General features: G+C 53.0%; 1 protein-coding gene across 5 annotated transcripts in view; it reads left to right on the forward strand.

The window, feature by feature from the left end:
* Positions 1 to 16,350, forward strand: part of Ano1 (anoctamin 1) — a 157,789-nt gene that overhangs the window by 92,851 nt on the left and 48,588 nt on the right. For all 5 annotated transcript variants that reach the window (XM_052712291.1, XM_052712294.1, XM_052712293.1 and 2 more), the window contains 4 exons: positions 1,732 to 1,773; positions 9,098 to 9,162; positions 10,468 to 10,602; positions 13,967 to 14,127. In XM_052712291.1, the coding sequence (XP_052568251.1) occupies positions 1,732 to 1,773; positions 9,098 to 9,162; positions 10,468 to 10,602; positions 13,967 to 14,127 (403 nt within the window). The remainder of the gene's footprint in view (positions 1 to 1,731; positions 1,774 to 9,097; positions 9,163 to 10,467; positions 10,603 to 13,966; positions 14,128 to 16,350) is intronic.

Consider the following 16,350-nt stretch of genomic DNA (forward strand, 5'->3'; position numbering starts at 1 on the left):
CCAGGTCTGCTCTGTGCCCTTGAACAGAGGGCACAGATGGAGGGTCAGTGAGACTGGAACAGAGAGGGATTGGTGCCTATGCTCACTGTACAGTGCTTGGTGCTTGCTTGTGTATTCGGCATCCATTTCCTGTCCTCCTCCCATGCTCCTACCTTCATTCCGGCCTGGGGCATCCTCACCCACTCCCCATGCCTGTGGACTGTTCTTTCTTTCACTTAATATCTGTAGGTTGATGTGGGGCACTGTGGCCAGCTGGGTAGCCATGGTGGTTGTGGGGCACCGAGGCCAGCTGGGAAGCCATGGTGGATGTGGGGCACCGAGGCCAGCTGGGAAGCCATGGTGGTTGTGGGGCACCGAACCGAGGCCAGCTGGGAAGCCATGGTGGATGTGGGGCACCGAGGCCAGCTGGGTAGCCATGGTGGTTGTGGGGCACCGAGGCCAGCTGGGAAGCCATGGTGGATGTGGGGCACCGAGGCCAGCTGGGTAGCCATGGTGGTTGTAGGGCACCGAACCGAGGCCAGCTGGGAAGCCATGGTGGATGTGGGGCACCGAGGCCAGCTGGGGAGGCTAGCATTAGTCTGTGTGCTGACTAAGAGTCACCTGTTCTAAGTGAGACCCTGGGGAGGTCTCCAGTAATCAGAGGTATCACCTGCACAGAAAGGCTGGTGACATTTATATTGGCTGCTTGGTAGCTTCTCAGCTTCCTTCCGGGTTGGCATCTGTCTGCCTTCAGGTTACCACGAGCAAGCCTCTGGTATGAATGAATCCATACTGGAACCAACCATGGGACTCATTCATGAGAACACCCAAAGGACCTGAGCCTGGGTGGGAGAGCCCCCCAACCCAGAGTCCAGAGGGAAGCTGTCCTCAGACCCCAGCAGTGGGCTCCTTGCTTAGGGGACACGGCAAGATCTTCCCCATGGCCAATGCTGCAAACGTTGCTGACCAATGGAGGGGAGGGGGCTGCTCTAGGCTGACTCTGAAGAGGCCACACTGTATCTTGCTAATGACTAGCAAAAGCGGGTGGTTGGCTCAGGCCGGCTACATGTGGCAGGGATTGCTGTGGAGAGGCGCTTCCAACTTTTACGTCCTCTTTCCCTTTGACTGTTTGTGAGATCTGGTTGTGAGTTCAGGTCCGACCAAACACTTAGCTGTGTGTCCTTAGGAAAGTCAGGCTGCATCTCTGAGCCTCTGGGCATGTTGGGCTCAGGGATCTAGATATTCAGAAATTGTGTGATTTACTGCGGGACGCCTGACAGTGGAAACCTAGACAGGGCTCTGGGGACATCTCAGAGTATGCCACATGTTCTTGTTGGTGGAAGGCTTTCTTTCCCCTCAAAGCCCTTTTCTTTAGCCCTGCCAACTTCAAGGCAATGCCATCCATGGTCTTCTCTTGGATCCCACTCTGTGTTGAGGGGAGACAAAGCTTGGGGAGTTCGGTGTCAGAGGCCAAGTGGCCAGCAGGACTCACACAGCCCTGGCCATGGGAGTTGAGGCTCACACAGCCCTGACCATGGGAGGTGGGGCTCACACAGCCCTGACCATGGGAGGTGGGGCTCACACAGCCCTGACCATGGGAGGTGGGGCTCACACAGCCCTGACCATGGGAGTTGGGGCTTACACAGCCCTGGCCATGGGAGTTGGGGCTCACACAGCCCTGACCATGGGAGGAAGGGCACCTGGTCAGCCTCATGCTTTGTGGCACAGTCTTACTTTTGCTTCCATTCACAGGGAGACTATGAAGGTGACAATGTCGAGTTCAACGACAGGAAAGTAAGTGTGTGAAAGCAGAGTGGGAGGCGGGGCTTGGAGAGGTGAGTGGCCTGGGGGCTCTCTGTTTCCTTCCCCTAGTCACTTTACCCAGCCCTTGACAGATACCTGACCGACCAGCGTGCAAAGGAAAAATACCTCTTCGGAGCCGCCTCTTCCTCTCCACCCTCCTCTCCCACATTGGCTTCCAGAGAACCCCTGTCTTATGGGGTAACCCTACACCTTGTCCCCGGCGGCACCTGGCCTCATTCCCCCAGCACCAGGGTCAGTAAACATGGGCTCACAGTGGCCAGTTGCCCAGAGAGCCACAGTCCCCACAGCATCCCGGGGAATTGGTTTCATGGTGTTCAAACTCACCTGTCCTGGAACCCTTTTAAATAGAGAAGTTATTAAGCAGGAGTTCAGTGGAGCGCCCTCTGGGAAACACTATGGGTCATTCTCTACTGTCCTTCCTCATTTTTCCAGCAGCCCAGAATCCTCGCTCTGCATGGGGGGATCCCCAAGAAGCTGGCCCCGTGTGAGAGTGTCGTCCCCCCCGCCCCCGCAAATGCCAGCTCCACTCTCAGGAATGCCCCCTCAACAGCCTTCCACATTGCATCCAAACAAGCCTGTCTGTTAACCCAACAAACCAGGCTCCCTCCTGGAGAGGGGACCTCCCTGGACCTCTGCTCCTCCCTTGTCCCTCTGCAAGTGGTGTGCCTCACAATAGAGGCCTTGTCCCCACACCCCAGGCCTGGGGACCTTTGGGTGGCATGTCCTTCCTTCTCAGACTCCTCCAGCCCCAGGCTTGTTTTCAAATGGTTAGTACTTGATGTAACTTGCCTGCCCGGGAATCTAGCTGAAGATTCTATCTGATTTAGCATTAAAAAAAAATGACATATTTGGTTATTTTTAGTGTCCCATCTGGCATTCATCTGAGACCCTATGACCTGCTGAACTCCCCTATCCAATCCCGCTGGAGAAGCATGGTCCACTCCGTGTCCTAGCCAGCTCTGGGCTCAGAGTCCGCTCCCTCACCCCTTGTGTCTCAGCCTCTTGGCTGAGGTCCTTCCATGGACAGCAGCAACCCCATTTGCCCCCCCCCCACACACACACCCAGCCCTCTACTCTCCCCAGAGCTGCAGCCACACCAGCCATCATGCTGGTCATAGTAATTCAGATGACAGTCACACCATGCCAGGAATAGCTGTTATTTATTCAGATAACTTCCTGGCCCTGCTGTGTGCCAGGTCCAGCAACACAGTTCCAGGTTGTCCAAGCCCAGCTATTAACTCTACCGGGAACACCCCACACTCCGGTGAATTTTATGTCCCAGCAAAGAGTGCAATGCCTGACCCACTGGATAGCCAGAGAATAATGATGGTTAGGTGGGTGGGTGATTATAAGAATGGATGGATGGATGAGTGGGTGGGTGTGTAGATGGATGAATGAGTGATTAGTTGGATGGATAGATAGATGCATTAATAGATGAATAGATGAATGGGTGTATATATATATATGTATATATATATATATGGATAGTTGAATGAGTAGATGAATAGATGATGAGTGAGTGGATGAATGGATGGATGGATGGGTGAATGGGTGGGTTGGGTAGGTGGGTGGATGGATGGATGAGTGGGTAAGTAAATGGATATAAGGATGGCTAGACTGATGAGTAGGTAGGTGGAAAGATAGGTGCGTGAATGGATAGATGAGTGGATAGGTGAATGGATGGATGAATGAAGGGTGGATGGACAAGTGGGTGGATGGATGAGTAGACAGATAACAGGTGGGTGGGTGGATGTGTCAGTGAGTAGATATGATGGATGTAAAGGAAAGGGGAAGGTCATGTAAGTATTTTGGTCCTGTCACAGAGCTTCTGTTCTCCCATGATGGCTCCATTCTAACTGGCTTGGTTTGAAATTTTTCCCTTTTCTGTGACAAAATCTGTGGCTTCTTCCTTACAATTCCCACCATGTCCATGGATAAATAGACAGATGATGAGAAAGATGGAATGGTAGATGAATGGATGAATGGGAACCCCCGGAGCCTGACTTGAAAGGTATACGACAGGACCAAAAAAACCAAAGTACAGCAAGGACATCTTCCTGGGCTGAGTGGTGTGGCAGTGACATATACCTGAGCAGGGGTGTTGCTGCAGCCAACTGCTGGATCCTCCTGAGTCCAGTGAGGGTCCCACAGATGAGAGGACAGCCAGACCTCTAAGGAGGGGCTTCTGGCATCATGGGAGATGTATAGATGTGGCTGGAATGGGTCTGTCCCACCACTGTCCTGGACTGAGCCATAGGTCCCGGCTCATTATCCATCTGTTAAGCGGTTAGTCCCCAGGCTGAGCCCTGTCTGCTGCAGTTCACGGCCGCCCGCTCTGAGCCCCACTCCTCCCGGGCTGGCAGAGGCTAAAGAGGCCAACAGGCTTCTCCCAAGGGCATTAGTGAAATCTCCCAGTGAGCTGTTTGCCTGACAGCGAGGGTGGGGAGGTTACCTCAGAGCAGGAAGAGTTCACAGTGTGGTGCTTAAGTCGAAAACAGTGTTGTCTTCCAACCTCAGTGAGGATGATGATGAGCCTGCAGAGGCCACACGGGCCAGCCGGACCCCATGGCGTGGTTGAATTCTCCTGAGGTGTTTGTTTGTTTTTTTAAGCATTTAGTTAATTAATTATTTAATTATTTACAAGTGCTTTGTCTGCATGTATGCCCTTTAGAGATGGTTGCAAGCCACCATGTGGTTGCTGGGAATTGAACTAAGGACCTCTGGAGGAACAGCCAGTGCTCTTAACCCCTGAACCATCTCTCCAGCCCCCTGAAGTGATTTTTAAACACTTTATTTCCAAGAAGCTTGTGCATCCTCACCCTTGTCTGTCTCTTCCTCCCCCCTTCCTGCCTCCCTCTCTCCCTCCCTCCCTCCCCTAACTATGTCTCCCTGCTTTCTCTCCCCCACTCTTCCTTTTTCTGTCTCTCATGCCTCCATGCTTACCCCTTCCTCCTCCTCTCACTGTATCTCCCCCCTCCCCTTCCTCCTCCTCTCACTGTATCTCCCCCCTCCCCTTCCTCCTCCTCTCACTGTATCTCCCTCCTCCCCTTCCTCCTCCTCTCACTGTATCTCCCTCCTCCCCTTCCTCCTCCTCTCACTGTATCTCCCTCCTGCCCTTCCTCCTCCTCTCACTGTATCTCCTTCCTCCTCCTCTCACTGTATCTCCCTCCTCCCCTTCCTCCTCCTCTCACTGTATCTCCCTCCTCCCCTTCCTCCTCCTCTCACTGTATCTCCCTCCTGCCCTTCCTCCTCCTCTCACTGTATCTCCCTCCTCCCCTTCCTCCTCCTCTCACTGTATCTCCCCCCTCCCCTTCCTCCTCCTCTCACTGTATCTCCCTCCTCCCCTTCCTCCTCCTCTCACTGTATCTCCCTCCTGCCCTTCCTCCTCCTCTCACTGTATCTCCCCCCTCCCCTTCCTCCTCCTCTCACTGTATCTCCCTCCTCCCCTTCCTCCTCCTCTCACTGTATCTCCCTCCTCCCCTTCCTCCTCCTCTCACTGTATCTCCCCCCTCCCCTTCCTCCTCCTCTCACTGTATCTCCCTCCTCCCCTTCCTCCTCCTCTCACTGTATCTCCCTCCTCCCCTTCCTCCTCCTCTCACTGTATCTCCCCCCTCCCCTTCCTCCTCCTCTCACTGTATCTCCCTCCTCCCCTTCCTCCTCCTCTCACTGTATCTCCCTCCTCCCCTTCCTCCTCCTCTCACTGTATCTCCCTCCTCCCCTTCCTCCTCCTCTCACTGTATCTCCCGCCTCTCCTTCCTCCTCCTCTCACTGTATCTCCCCGCCTCTCCTTCCTCCTTCTCTCATCCCAAGTCTCACTTTTTTCTTTCCCTGATCTCCTACCTTCTCTGATGAGCAGCCTCCCTACCCCCACTGCAGGGTGTAGTCACGGGTGAGCTAGAGGTTCACTACAGGGGTGAGGTGTAGATTCCTCAAGGTTGGCTGGGGGTCTGCTCTGCTCTCTGGAGGAAGCTGTAGTCTTCTCCCATGTCTGCATAACCTGTGCAGATCACAGTGACATGCATGAGCCATCAGCTCCCACAGTGTCCCAGGAGGAAAGAGCACCCCTTAGCCTTTGGTGCAAAGGAGGGGCAGAAGCAAGTCTGCCTAGTGCTCCCCTAAATCTGCCCTGGCCCAGCAATGCTGACGCTTCCTCTCAGGCTCTTACTGGGAAGCCTTTCTGAGAGTGTGGTGGTGTTCATCCTGTGTGAGCCCCATCTGGGACTTCAGGGACCATAAAGCCATACTGGCAGGGGACTGGCAGGCAAGTCCCAGCTTCACAGAAGGGCTCCCTGCTCCTCACAGGTGCCTCTGTCTCTCCCTTGCTTTCTTCCCTGCTTCCTGAAGGTATGTGGACTGCCTGTGGGTGACACACATGGTTGTTAGTTCTCAGAGCGCAGAAGGGATGCCAGGAAAGGGCTGGGCATGCAGCTGCATTGGTAGAGTGCTTGGCTACTATGCACAAGGCCCTGGGTTCACTCCCAAGTACTGCATAGACAGGGCATGGTGGTTACACCTGTAATCCTAATGAGTACTTAGGAGGAGTTGACGGCAGGAAGATCAGGAGTTCAAAGTCATCCTCAGCTACACAGCAAAGTCATGGCCAGCCTGCAATACATGAGACTGTCTCAAAAATAGATAGATGGATAGATAGATAGATAGATAGATAGATAGATAGATAGATAGATAGATAGATAGATAAAGAAGGACCCCTCCCCCAAAGTGGAGACCCTCTCTTGGGCTGCTCCTCATGTGGGTTATGCTGCCTGCCTGTCTTTCATCTTCAAAGAGTCACATGACTCATCTCCCCCCTCTGCTGTGGACCTTTGGAGTTGGGAGAGAGCATTTCAGGCAGCATGGGGACCACAACCACGAATGGGGAGGTTGCACAGACAGGGGCACTCAGGTATGCAAGAAGATGGCCAGCAGGATTCCCTGCCTGCAGATAGCACCATTCTGCCTCCTCTGTAAGACATTTGGTGTCTGGGGTCAGGACCCCAAATGTGTGACCTCATACAACCCTGATTTCCTCCTGAAAGGTCCCAGTTCTTAGAGACCCGGGACTGTACATATGTAGGGAGTCCATATGTCCCATCCTAAGAATGTCTGGGATGATGTTTCCATGGCTGCACAACACCTGAGTAGAGACACACCCCACCCCAGTTTTTAAATTTGAACATTAAAGGGCTTGGGAAATAGCTCAGTTGGTGAAGTACTTGTCTCTTAAGCACGAGGACCTGAATGCTATCCTCAGAACCTGTGTTTAAAATAAGTCAACATGGCAGCTTGCAAAGGGAAACAGAAGGGTCCCTGGGGTGCTGTGGACAACCAGCTTAGTCTCACTGGTGATCTCTAGGCTAACAAGAGCTCAAAGGAGGTGGATGGCCTTCCTAAGGATGACATCCAAGGTTAATCAGGTCTCCACATGCACAGCTATATACACACACCTGTACACAGATACATACACACACACACACACACACACACACACACACACACACACGGAGTGGGGTGGCATTTAAATAAAAAAATGTAGTTGGATGTTACAGGAAGAAGACATGTAACAAGCAACAGAGTATGAGGCAGGGACCCATGGGAACCCACAGAGCCATCCCTGCCCTGCCTCTTCCGTTACGATTCTGATGCCAACAGAAGGGATGACTGAGGACCAGAAAGTTCTGTCCCACTGAAGACCGACAGAAGGGCTCTTGGGAAGTATGTAGGGATAGAGCCCATTGCCTGGTAATTTCTTGCCAGGCTAGGCATGAATGGTGTGTGCCAAGGAGGTTCTCTGGGCCCTTTTACCATCCAGTCTGCACAGTCACAATGGCAGTACACAGGCAGCTGCTCTGGGGTTTGGGCTACTCTGTCCTATTCACACACTCGGGGTTTGTCTAACCAGCGGTCCCTACATCGTCCATTCTCTCTGTCTCTGTCTCTCTGTCTCTGTCTGTCTGTCTGTCTCTCTCTCTCTCTCTCTCTGTGTGTGTGTGTGTGTGTGTGTGTGTGTGTGTGTGTGTGTGTGTGTGTGTATGTGTGTATTGAGGTCAGAGGACAATCCCTTGCCCATTCCTGGGTAGATCCACCCCTCTGGCCTTGTTCAAAGTGATCATGAGGAGGTACATGGGTCCCACAGTGACCTCCTCAATCCCCACCAGCAGGGTAACCTTAGGCAAGCACCTCTTGGCTGGCAGGTAAGACCAGCAGCCCCTTTGTGTGAGTTTAGAGGGGCATTAGAATGGTCTACAGGAGGTTTCTCTCTGCCTACCAACTGAGGTCAGTGTAGTACATTAGCCCCACCGTAGAACCCTGAGCAAGATGCTCAGACACCCTGGGCTGTGTCAGTTCCTGGGACTGGGGAAAGAGGTCATGGATGCTTAAAGGATGCTTCATCTCCTGCTGTAACCTTAGACTTTACACTTGGGAGGGAGTTAGCCTAGGGAAGAACTCTGAGATAAGCAGAGAGGCAGCCGAACTCCCTTCCCACAGACAGCTGTTCTGGGGTTTGGACCACTCTGTCCCGTCATGAATGACCCTGCAGCTGGAGAATATGACATAGGAGCTGAGTGTAAATGAAAGTAATGTGTGTCTTGTTTGCACACTTGGGGTTGTTTTAACCAATGGTTCCCACACACCCCCATACCGTGTGTGAGTGTGTGTTTATGTGTGTGTGTCTGTGAGTGTGTGTGTGTGTGTGTGTGTGTGTGTGTGTGTGTGTGTGTGTGTGTGTACATGTGTTGAGATCAGAAGACAACTTATAGGAATCAGTACTCTTCTATCATGTGGGTTCTGGGGATCAAATTCAGGTTGCCAAGCTTGGTGACAAGCACCTTTACTGCTGAGCAATCTGGCTGGCCCTGGTCTCTTTTGTTTCATGACAGGTGTTAATCAGGAGCTTGTCTCGGGAGATGAACCTTGTGCTATCTCTGTATGCCAGGAGATTTTTTTTTTTCAATTTTGCTGTTTGTGTCTCTGCTTGAACACTGATGGTTTAGATAATAAACGATTTGGTATCTGACCCTAGTGACCTCTTTCTGTCAGATGTCATAGATGAATTCCCAATCCAGTCATGAAAAGCTGAGATTCCATAACCTTCTAGAAGCATCTTTCCCATCCCCACCTGAATCCAGAATGCCAGTTCCCTCCCTGGCATTCTCTAAGTATTTGTTTAGTGAGTGAATGAATGAATGAATGAATGAATGATGGAGAGGCTGACTGAAACCCTGAAGCTCCTCCAGGGAGTAGCATCAGTGTGTGACCCTCCACCAACTTCTTTCTCATTCTTTCCTCTCTCCAGCTCCTGTATGAGGAGTGGGCAAGCTATGGGGTCTTCTACAAATACCAGCCCATTGACCTGGTCAGGTGAGTGGAGGCACCTGGCCTCTTGGGAGGTGTCTGTGTGAAGCGAGACTCAAGGCCGTGTCTGGATGGTAAAGTCCCTGGGCATGTCAACTGCTCCTGATATCCAGCCACCTGGGAACCTGTTTGTCCTTGAAGGCTGAGTGGGCCATTGGGTCTCCGGGAAGCCAGACAGCTCAGGCGCGGTGGTGATGCGGCCTAGTCACGTCTACTGGACGACCAGCGTTGGCCACTCCCACTGCCTCCCCTTGACTCCTCCTCAGCGTGGCCAGCAGGACATCTGCTGAGATCACCTGCTTTGGGGTGTGGAAGGGAAGAAGAATCTGCCTCAATGTGTGAGAATTTGTAACCAGGTCTGAGGGAGCCCGCAGGACAGTCTGGGAAGCTGGCAGGATGGTCAGCCAGCGGGGCTTCAAGTCCTGTGGGAGCTTGTAGATGAGGTGTGAATGGTGACAATACATGTCAGCCCTGGAGGGCCAGCAGACTCTGTGGGAGGATGCTTAGTTTACTTGGTGCCTCTGACCAAGTTTCATTTGTTGCTTATACTGAATGGGGTTTGGGGTGGAACCCATGGCCATGGGAACGCACCTGGATCACCAGTGAAGGCTTCACAAACAGAAGTGAACCCTTCCCCGGGGCACAGAGGAGAGGCAGAGTCAAACCTGGTGACACACACATGTAATCCCGATATTTGGGAGGCTGAGGCAGGAAGATCAGGATTTTAAGGTCAACCTGGGCTGTATAGTGAGCCAAAGCCAGCCTGAGCCAAAGAGAAAAACCCAATCTCTGAAAGACAGGGGAGGCTGGAGATTCAGCCCAGCTGGTAAAGTGCTTGCCTAGCATGCCTGTAGACCTAGATCCAATCCTCAGCACAGAGTAAGCCAGGCATGGCAATGCACACCTGTAATCCCAGTGCTTGGAAGATGAAAAAAGGAGAATCACAAGTTCAAGGTCATCCTCAACTGTATATTGAGCTAGAGGAGGCCAGCCTGGGCTACAAGAGATGGAGAGAGAGAGAGAGAGAGAGAGAGAGAGAGAGAGAGAGAGAGAGAGAGAGAGAGAGAAGGGGGGAGAGGGAGAGAATATATGACTATTTTAGGGCTAGTTCAGTGGTAGAGCATTTGCAGTAAGTAGGAGCGTATACAAAGGAAGGAGAGCACCCCAAACCTGATGAGGTGTCCTAGAGTCTCACTTTCCAACTCTCAGGCAGGAGATTCAGTGGTCCAATTGGAGTTGTTCATTGCCAGGGGGACATAATATGTCCCCGTGGTCTAGAGTGTGAGTGCATCCCTTTGTTTCTCGGCATAGGAAATACTTTGGTGAAAAGGTTGGCCTGTACTTTGCCTGGCTTGGTGCCTACACCCAGATGCTCATCCCTGCCTCGATCGTGGGTGTCATTGTCTTCCTCTACGGATGTGCCACTGTGGACGAAAACATCCCCAGGTAGGCACCAACCCTGCGTTCTATGGGAGACACGATGCTGAGGGGCACCCATGTTCTGAGACTGACAGAAGATCTGAGCTCCCACCCCCATGACCAGCTGCAGGACCTTCTCAGCACTGTGCCTCTGCCATGGGTCTGTGGACTGGAGCATCGTCACTGCTTCTGATCAGTAGAGAACCCTGTGTCTGTCAGCTGGGGAGGAGGTGGGGTCTTGTCAGACCAGAAAGACCATGTCTGGCCAATTTTGCCTCTGTGATGTTTTATTTTAATTTTATGTGTATGAGTGTATTATCTGAATCTATGTGTGTGTGTGTATACCATGTGTGTGTAGTACCCACAGAGGCCAGGAGAGGGCAACAGAGCCTCCTGGAGCTGGAGTTAAAGATGGTTGTGAACTGCCACATGGGTGCTGGAAGATCAGCCGGTGTTCTTAACCACTGAGCCATCTCTCCAGTCTCTTCCAAGATGTTTTAACATGTGGATAAGGCAACTGCTACTCCTTTCCCCCAAATTCCCTCCCAGGTTCCCTCAGTCTCAAACTAGAGAAAGCCTGTCCCTGTGTCCGCATGAATAATACAATACATGGATAATACAACACAATAATAATACATGGATAACATCCTGGTTTTATGATGCCAGGATAATGCAATGCATGCTGGGATTTACTGAGAGGATGGACAAAAATGCCTGGTTGTCAGCTGCCGGAGCTCAAAGCTTGTAAGAAGCTGGAAGTGGAACAGGGATGTCCCCTGTAACGTCCCTGAGTAGAAAGGGTTCTGCCGGCTCAGGGTGTGGACTCCCAAGAGAGGGCACCAAGGTTTTTTACCCTGGCAGCTCAGTCTCCTTAAGTCACATGGTCAGAAAGGCAAACAGTAATCATCTGGCGGCAGAGACAAAGCCAATGCCCAGGCCTGTCCGGCCCTGGCCTCTGCCCCAGTTCATCTTGCACGGCAGCCAGAGGCACAAAAGTCCCCCCTGGAGTCCATTAGGCCAGGCTGAGGTCTCAGGGAAGTGGTGGCCAGTGACTCTGTACTACCTCTCCTCTCTGAGTACTGGACCTTCAGGCTGTGTTTCTTGATTTTGGCTGAGTTTAAGGCCCCCAGAAAAAGGGCTTTTGTCTGGCTGCTGGCATTTGTATTGGAAGCTGAGGCTGGCGTGCAGGGGTGGAGGTGGGGCAGGAGGGTATAACACCACTCAGACAAGCCATAAGACTCATCGGCAGGCAGGCAGGTGGAACTGTGCCTTGGCACACCCTGTGCCTGAGGCCACTCCTCGGGCCCTCTAGCCTCCCCCAGTCTTGGGCCAAATAGACAGCATGATCCTAAGATGCATACTGATATAGCAGGAATGGCCTTCCACCCACCAGTTCCTAGGGAGAGGGCACTCAGACCAGACCAGTCACAACTGGAGTCTTGCCTGCTCATCTATCTCAATGAGAGGAGATGGGCCCTGAAGGACCAGTTCCTGGGCATCTGGTGACATTGTGTTAATTTAAGGCCCCAGGAAGATGACGATAGCAGTGGCCACATTGGGACTGAGGTGCACCTTGAAAGAGCCATACACATGCTAGTCCTCTGGCCTCACCGTCCCAGCAATCCAACAGCGTTGTGCCCCTTATACTCAGCTCGCCTAGGTAGACTGGGAAACTGAGGCAGCAGGACTCGGCACCCTTCCCAAGACTGCATGGTCACACACGCCAGAGCTGAGACTTCAGAGCCTCAGGCTCCAGAGCACATGGCTCTTCTCTCCGGGGTGCCCACCCCTCTCCTACACGTGCGTGTGTACATCACCTCTCCCCAGGTCCTCCAGAACCACTGTCTTGGGCAGTTACAGTTAGCCTGTCTTCATCTTTGCATCTGTGGTGAGTGACCAGCACCCTTGATGCATACGAAGACAATGGAGCTGGTGTCCTCTGCCTTGGGCACAGAGGAAGGTCCCTGAGAGCCAGCACAAGTATGTATACCAGGTCATGTGGATCCAGAAATCTGAAGAAGAAAAAAAAAGGCAAAAACACCCACTTCAGCTTTCTCCCAGATAGTCATCTGACCCCTGGGAGTGAGGTCTCCAGCCTGTGCGTCTATTTATAGATGAGGGTCAGGTCCAAGTTCGAAGGAAGGAGAGGGTTCAGGACAGCTGTGGCTAGAGGGCAGTATTCCTGCCCCTCTCCTCATTTTCCAGAAATGTTGAGCCTGAAGCTAGAGGTCTTGACCATGGTCACAGAACTCAGGACTGTAAAGAATACAGCCTAGACGCCTGACCTCAGCTGGGGACTGTGACCCTGGGAACCATTCCAAGCACAGGGCTCCTATTCAGAGACTGGGGTTTAAGTCCCACCTTGCTGTGAGGCCCTAAGGAATTTAGTTTTCTTCTCTGAGCTCCTGCTCCACCTATGAAGGTGGGACTGTAGTGTGATAGCCCCCAGGTCAGGGAACACCACACAGCGTAGTGATGAGGCTCCTCCTCTTCTGTTGATGGCTTGTAAATTTCAGGGTGTGTTAGCATGAGTAGGGGAGGGCAGGGCGCTCTGGGCTCAAAGCTCCTCACATTGTCTCAGAACCCAGCTGAGCCTGTGCGCGCCACTGACCAGGCCCTGCTGTCCCTGAAGCTTCCTCTGTTTCTTGAGTGAGCCCCTGGGGGTGCCTGGGGACCTGGAAGCTTGGGGGTGTGCTCCTTTGAGACTACCCACCCACAGAGAGGAGTCCTGGGCACCCTTTCTCCACCTTTTTAGCTGCCCCCGTATGCCCTGTGAGGGTCATGGCACGATGCCCAGTGCTACCAGAGAGTCACCCAGCATGGGACTGGCCACAGTGAGGGCCTCCTGGCTGCAGTTCACTCCATCCCTCCCTTGGGCTTCCAAGCCTGACCGCACAAAGAGCTAGCCTCCATGCATGTAGCACAGCTTCGACAGGTCCTGGGGACAGTAGGAAGGCTGGCTGGGGATCCTGGGCTATCAGGGAGTCAGGAGTGTTGACCTCAGGTGTGACCATCCAAGGCTCACCCCAGAGGGGACACTCTGGTGCCTCTTTCTGCCTCAAGAAGAATATGGACACGGGCAGGTGTTTTTAGAACGGGCTACATCAGGGTTCTGTTAAAGGTGAAGATCCAGGGCCCTTCCCCCAAACCACGACAGCTTAAGTCGGACAGCATCGGGGACTTGAAAGGAGCCTGAGGCCCTGAAACTCGTGGTTAGGCATGGGTCATATGCCTGTGAAGCTTGTGGCAGGGAGTGGGGACAGAGTGGCCGCAGCTAGCCAACAGGCCTTGACTGTGACTACCAGGGCCACCCTCCATGGCCTCCGGGAAGGAGACTATAACTTGAGGATTTGAGGCCACTTGGCAACCTGAGGCCACCTCTGTCTTGCAGCATGGAGATGTGTGACCAGAGACACAATATCACCATGTGTCCCCTGTGTGACAAGACCTGCAGCTACTGGAAGATGAGCTCGGCCTGCGCCACGGCCCGTGCCAGCCACCTCTTCGACAACCCGGCCACGGTCTTCTTCTCCGTGTTTATGGCCCTCTGGGGTAAGTGGATCCTTCCATTCAGACCACCCACATGGCAGGGGCAGGAACATTCTCTGCTGACACTGAGTGCGATGGTCCACAGAGTCTGTATACTGAGTGTGAAGGTGGGTCCCATAGTGTGCCTGATGACCACAGGTCTGCACTATGTCCGGCATGAGCACAGCTCTTCTGACCTGGCCGAAAGAGGTCAGTGTAGCCCAGGCTCTGAGAAACCCTGCATGTAGATTGTCACCCAGAGGGTCACGAGTTGTTTGAGGTCACCCAGCTCTGAGCAGCAACGGCCAAATCAAATCTGCAACCCTCAAGCCTGAGCCTGATCAGAGGCAGAGACAAGAGGCTGTTCCCCACAGAGACTCCAATCTCAGCCGCCACAGTCTGGGGCCCAGACTCCAGCTTTGGAGACAAGCTAGGCTGGGAAGTGTGGCTGTTGTGTGTCTACAGATGATAATGATACAATTATGGTGATGATGATGATGATGATAATGACGATGATGATGGTGTGTGTGTGTGTGTGTGTGTGTGTGTGTGTGTGTGTGTGTGTGTGTGTGCGTGTATGTGGAGGCCAGAGGTCAAGCTCACATGTTGATCTTCAGGGGCTGTCCACTGTCTTTGTTTAAGGTTTTTATTGCATTTTATCTATTATTCATTTATTTATTTATTTTGTATGCATGTAGAGGATTGCACATGAGCCTCGGCATGTGTGTGGCGGTCAGAGAACAATATTCAGGAGTTGGTTCTCTCCTTCCATCATGTGGGCCCCAAGGGTCACTTGGATTGTCAGGTTTGGTGGCAGGTGTCTTTGCCCACTGAGCCTTCTCACTAGCCCCACTTTGTGTTTTTGGAGACTGTATCTCTTCCTGACCTGGAACTCACCAAATAATGCTGGACGAGCTGCCAGGGAACTCCAGGGAACCGTCTTATCCCTACCTCCCCAGCACTGGGATTACAAGTGCATGCCATAGCCGGGCGGTGGTGGCTCACGCCTTTAATCCCAGCACTCGGGAGGCAGAGACGGGCGGATCTCTGTGAGTTCGAGGCCAGCCTGGTCTCCAAAGTGAGTTCCAGGAAAGGCGCAAAGCTACACAGAGAAACCCTGTCTCGAAAAACCAAAAAAAAAAAAAAAAGAAAGAAACAAGTACATGCCACAGCACCCAGCTTTTACATAGGTTGTCGGGGTTGAATTCGGGTCCTCATGCTTTACAGCAAAATCTTTACCCCAGAGCCAGCTCCCCAGCCCTCCATAGATGATTTTGACAGCCAATGAGACAGGTCCCTCCTTTGCAAGCAGGACTTTCCACAGGCTTGCCAGCAGGGGATACAGGGTTCACACCGGGGCAGCTCTGATTCCCACCCTGGCGGCAGGTTCTGAGCATGCACCTCCAGGGCTCCCAGCTGGTAGGAAATGACATGGGGAATGAAGGGTCAGGTGACCTGAGGAAGGTAATACAAGAGGGCTGCCTGGAAGAGGTGGAAGGCTCTGGAGCTGGCACTTGAGTCAGAAAGGCCCCACCTTACCTCCTCAGTCTCACCTGGCTGACTGGTTGCAGGGCAGGAACAAGGGTCAGGACAGCCTTGGACTCTCTAGGCTGTGCCCAGTGGGAATGTGGGAAGCCATCATAGAGCAAGAGGCTCATGGCCTGTGGTAATTCTGGGTCCCTTCCCTGTCTATGCGGCCTTGGCCTGTGATGATCAGACAAACACCTTACTGACAGGGAAAAGCTGTTAAAGGTGAAGCGGAACCTCCTGTCTCCCTGGATCGCAGACAGCCCACCTCCCCTCTGCTGGCAGGTCCCAGTCTGAGGGTTTTCCCTTGGTGCTGATGCCCTGCAGCAGCAGCCCAGGGTTGGCCTGACCTATGTGGTTGGGAGGCAGGTGTGCGTGCAGCAGTGCTGAGATACACAGCGGGTGAGAGTCAGCGTGGAGGGCAGGTTACTCAGCGCTGCCTCTCCAGCCCCTGAGTGCCCAGTGTGTTTACACCCCTAGGGACTTGACTCTGACTCCAGGCTCCAAGCTCAGCTCCCCATCTGTCTGTAAGCCGGGCCTATGATGAGAGGAGGCGGGCCGTGGGCACAGTCTCAGCCCATGTTCCACAAAGAGCCAGCCTTCTGTAAATGGTTGCTGCTACTGATGAACAGAGTGGAGCTTGGGAAATGGCTCATTAGGTAAGAGTTCTTGCTGTGCAAGCATGAGGATCTGAGTTCAAATCCCCAGGATCTCTGTTAA

This window comes from Peromyscus californicus, unplaced genomic scaffold (genome assembly GCF_007827085.1).
Source record: "Peromyscus californicus insignis strain IS unplaced genomic scaffold, ASM782708v3 Scaffold_4__1_contigs__length_199733344, whole genome shotgun sequence".
NCBI lineage: Eukaryota > Metazoa > Chordata > Mammalia > Rodentia > Cricetidae > Peromyscus > Peromyscus californicus.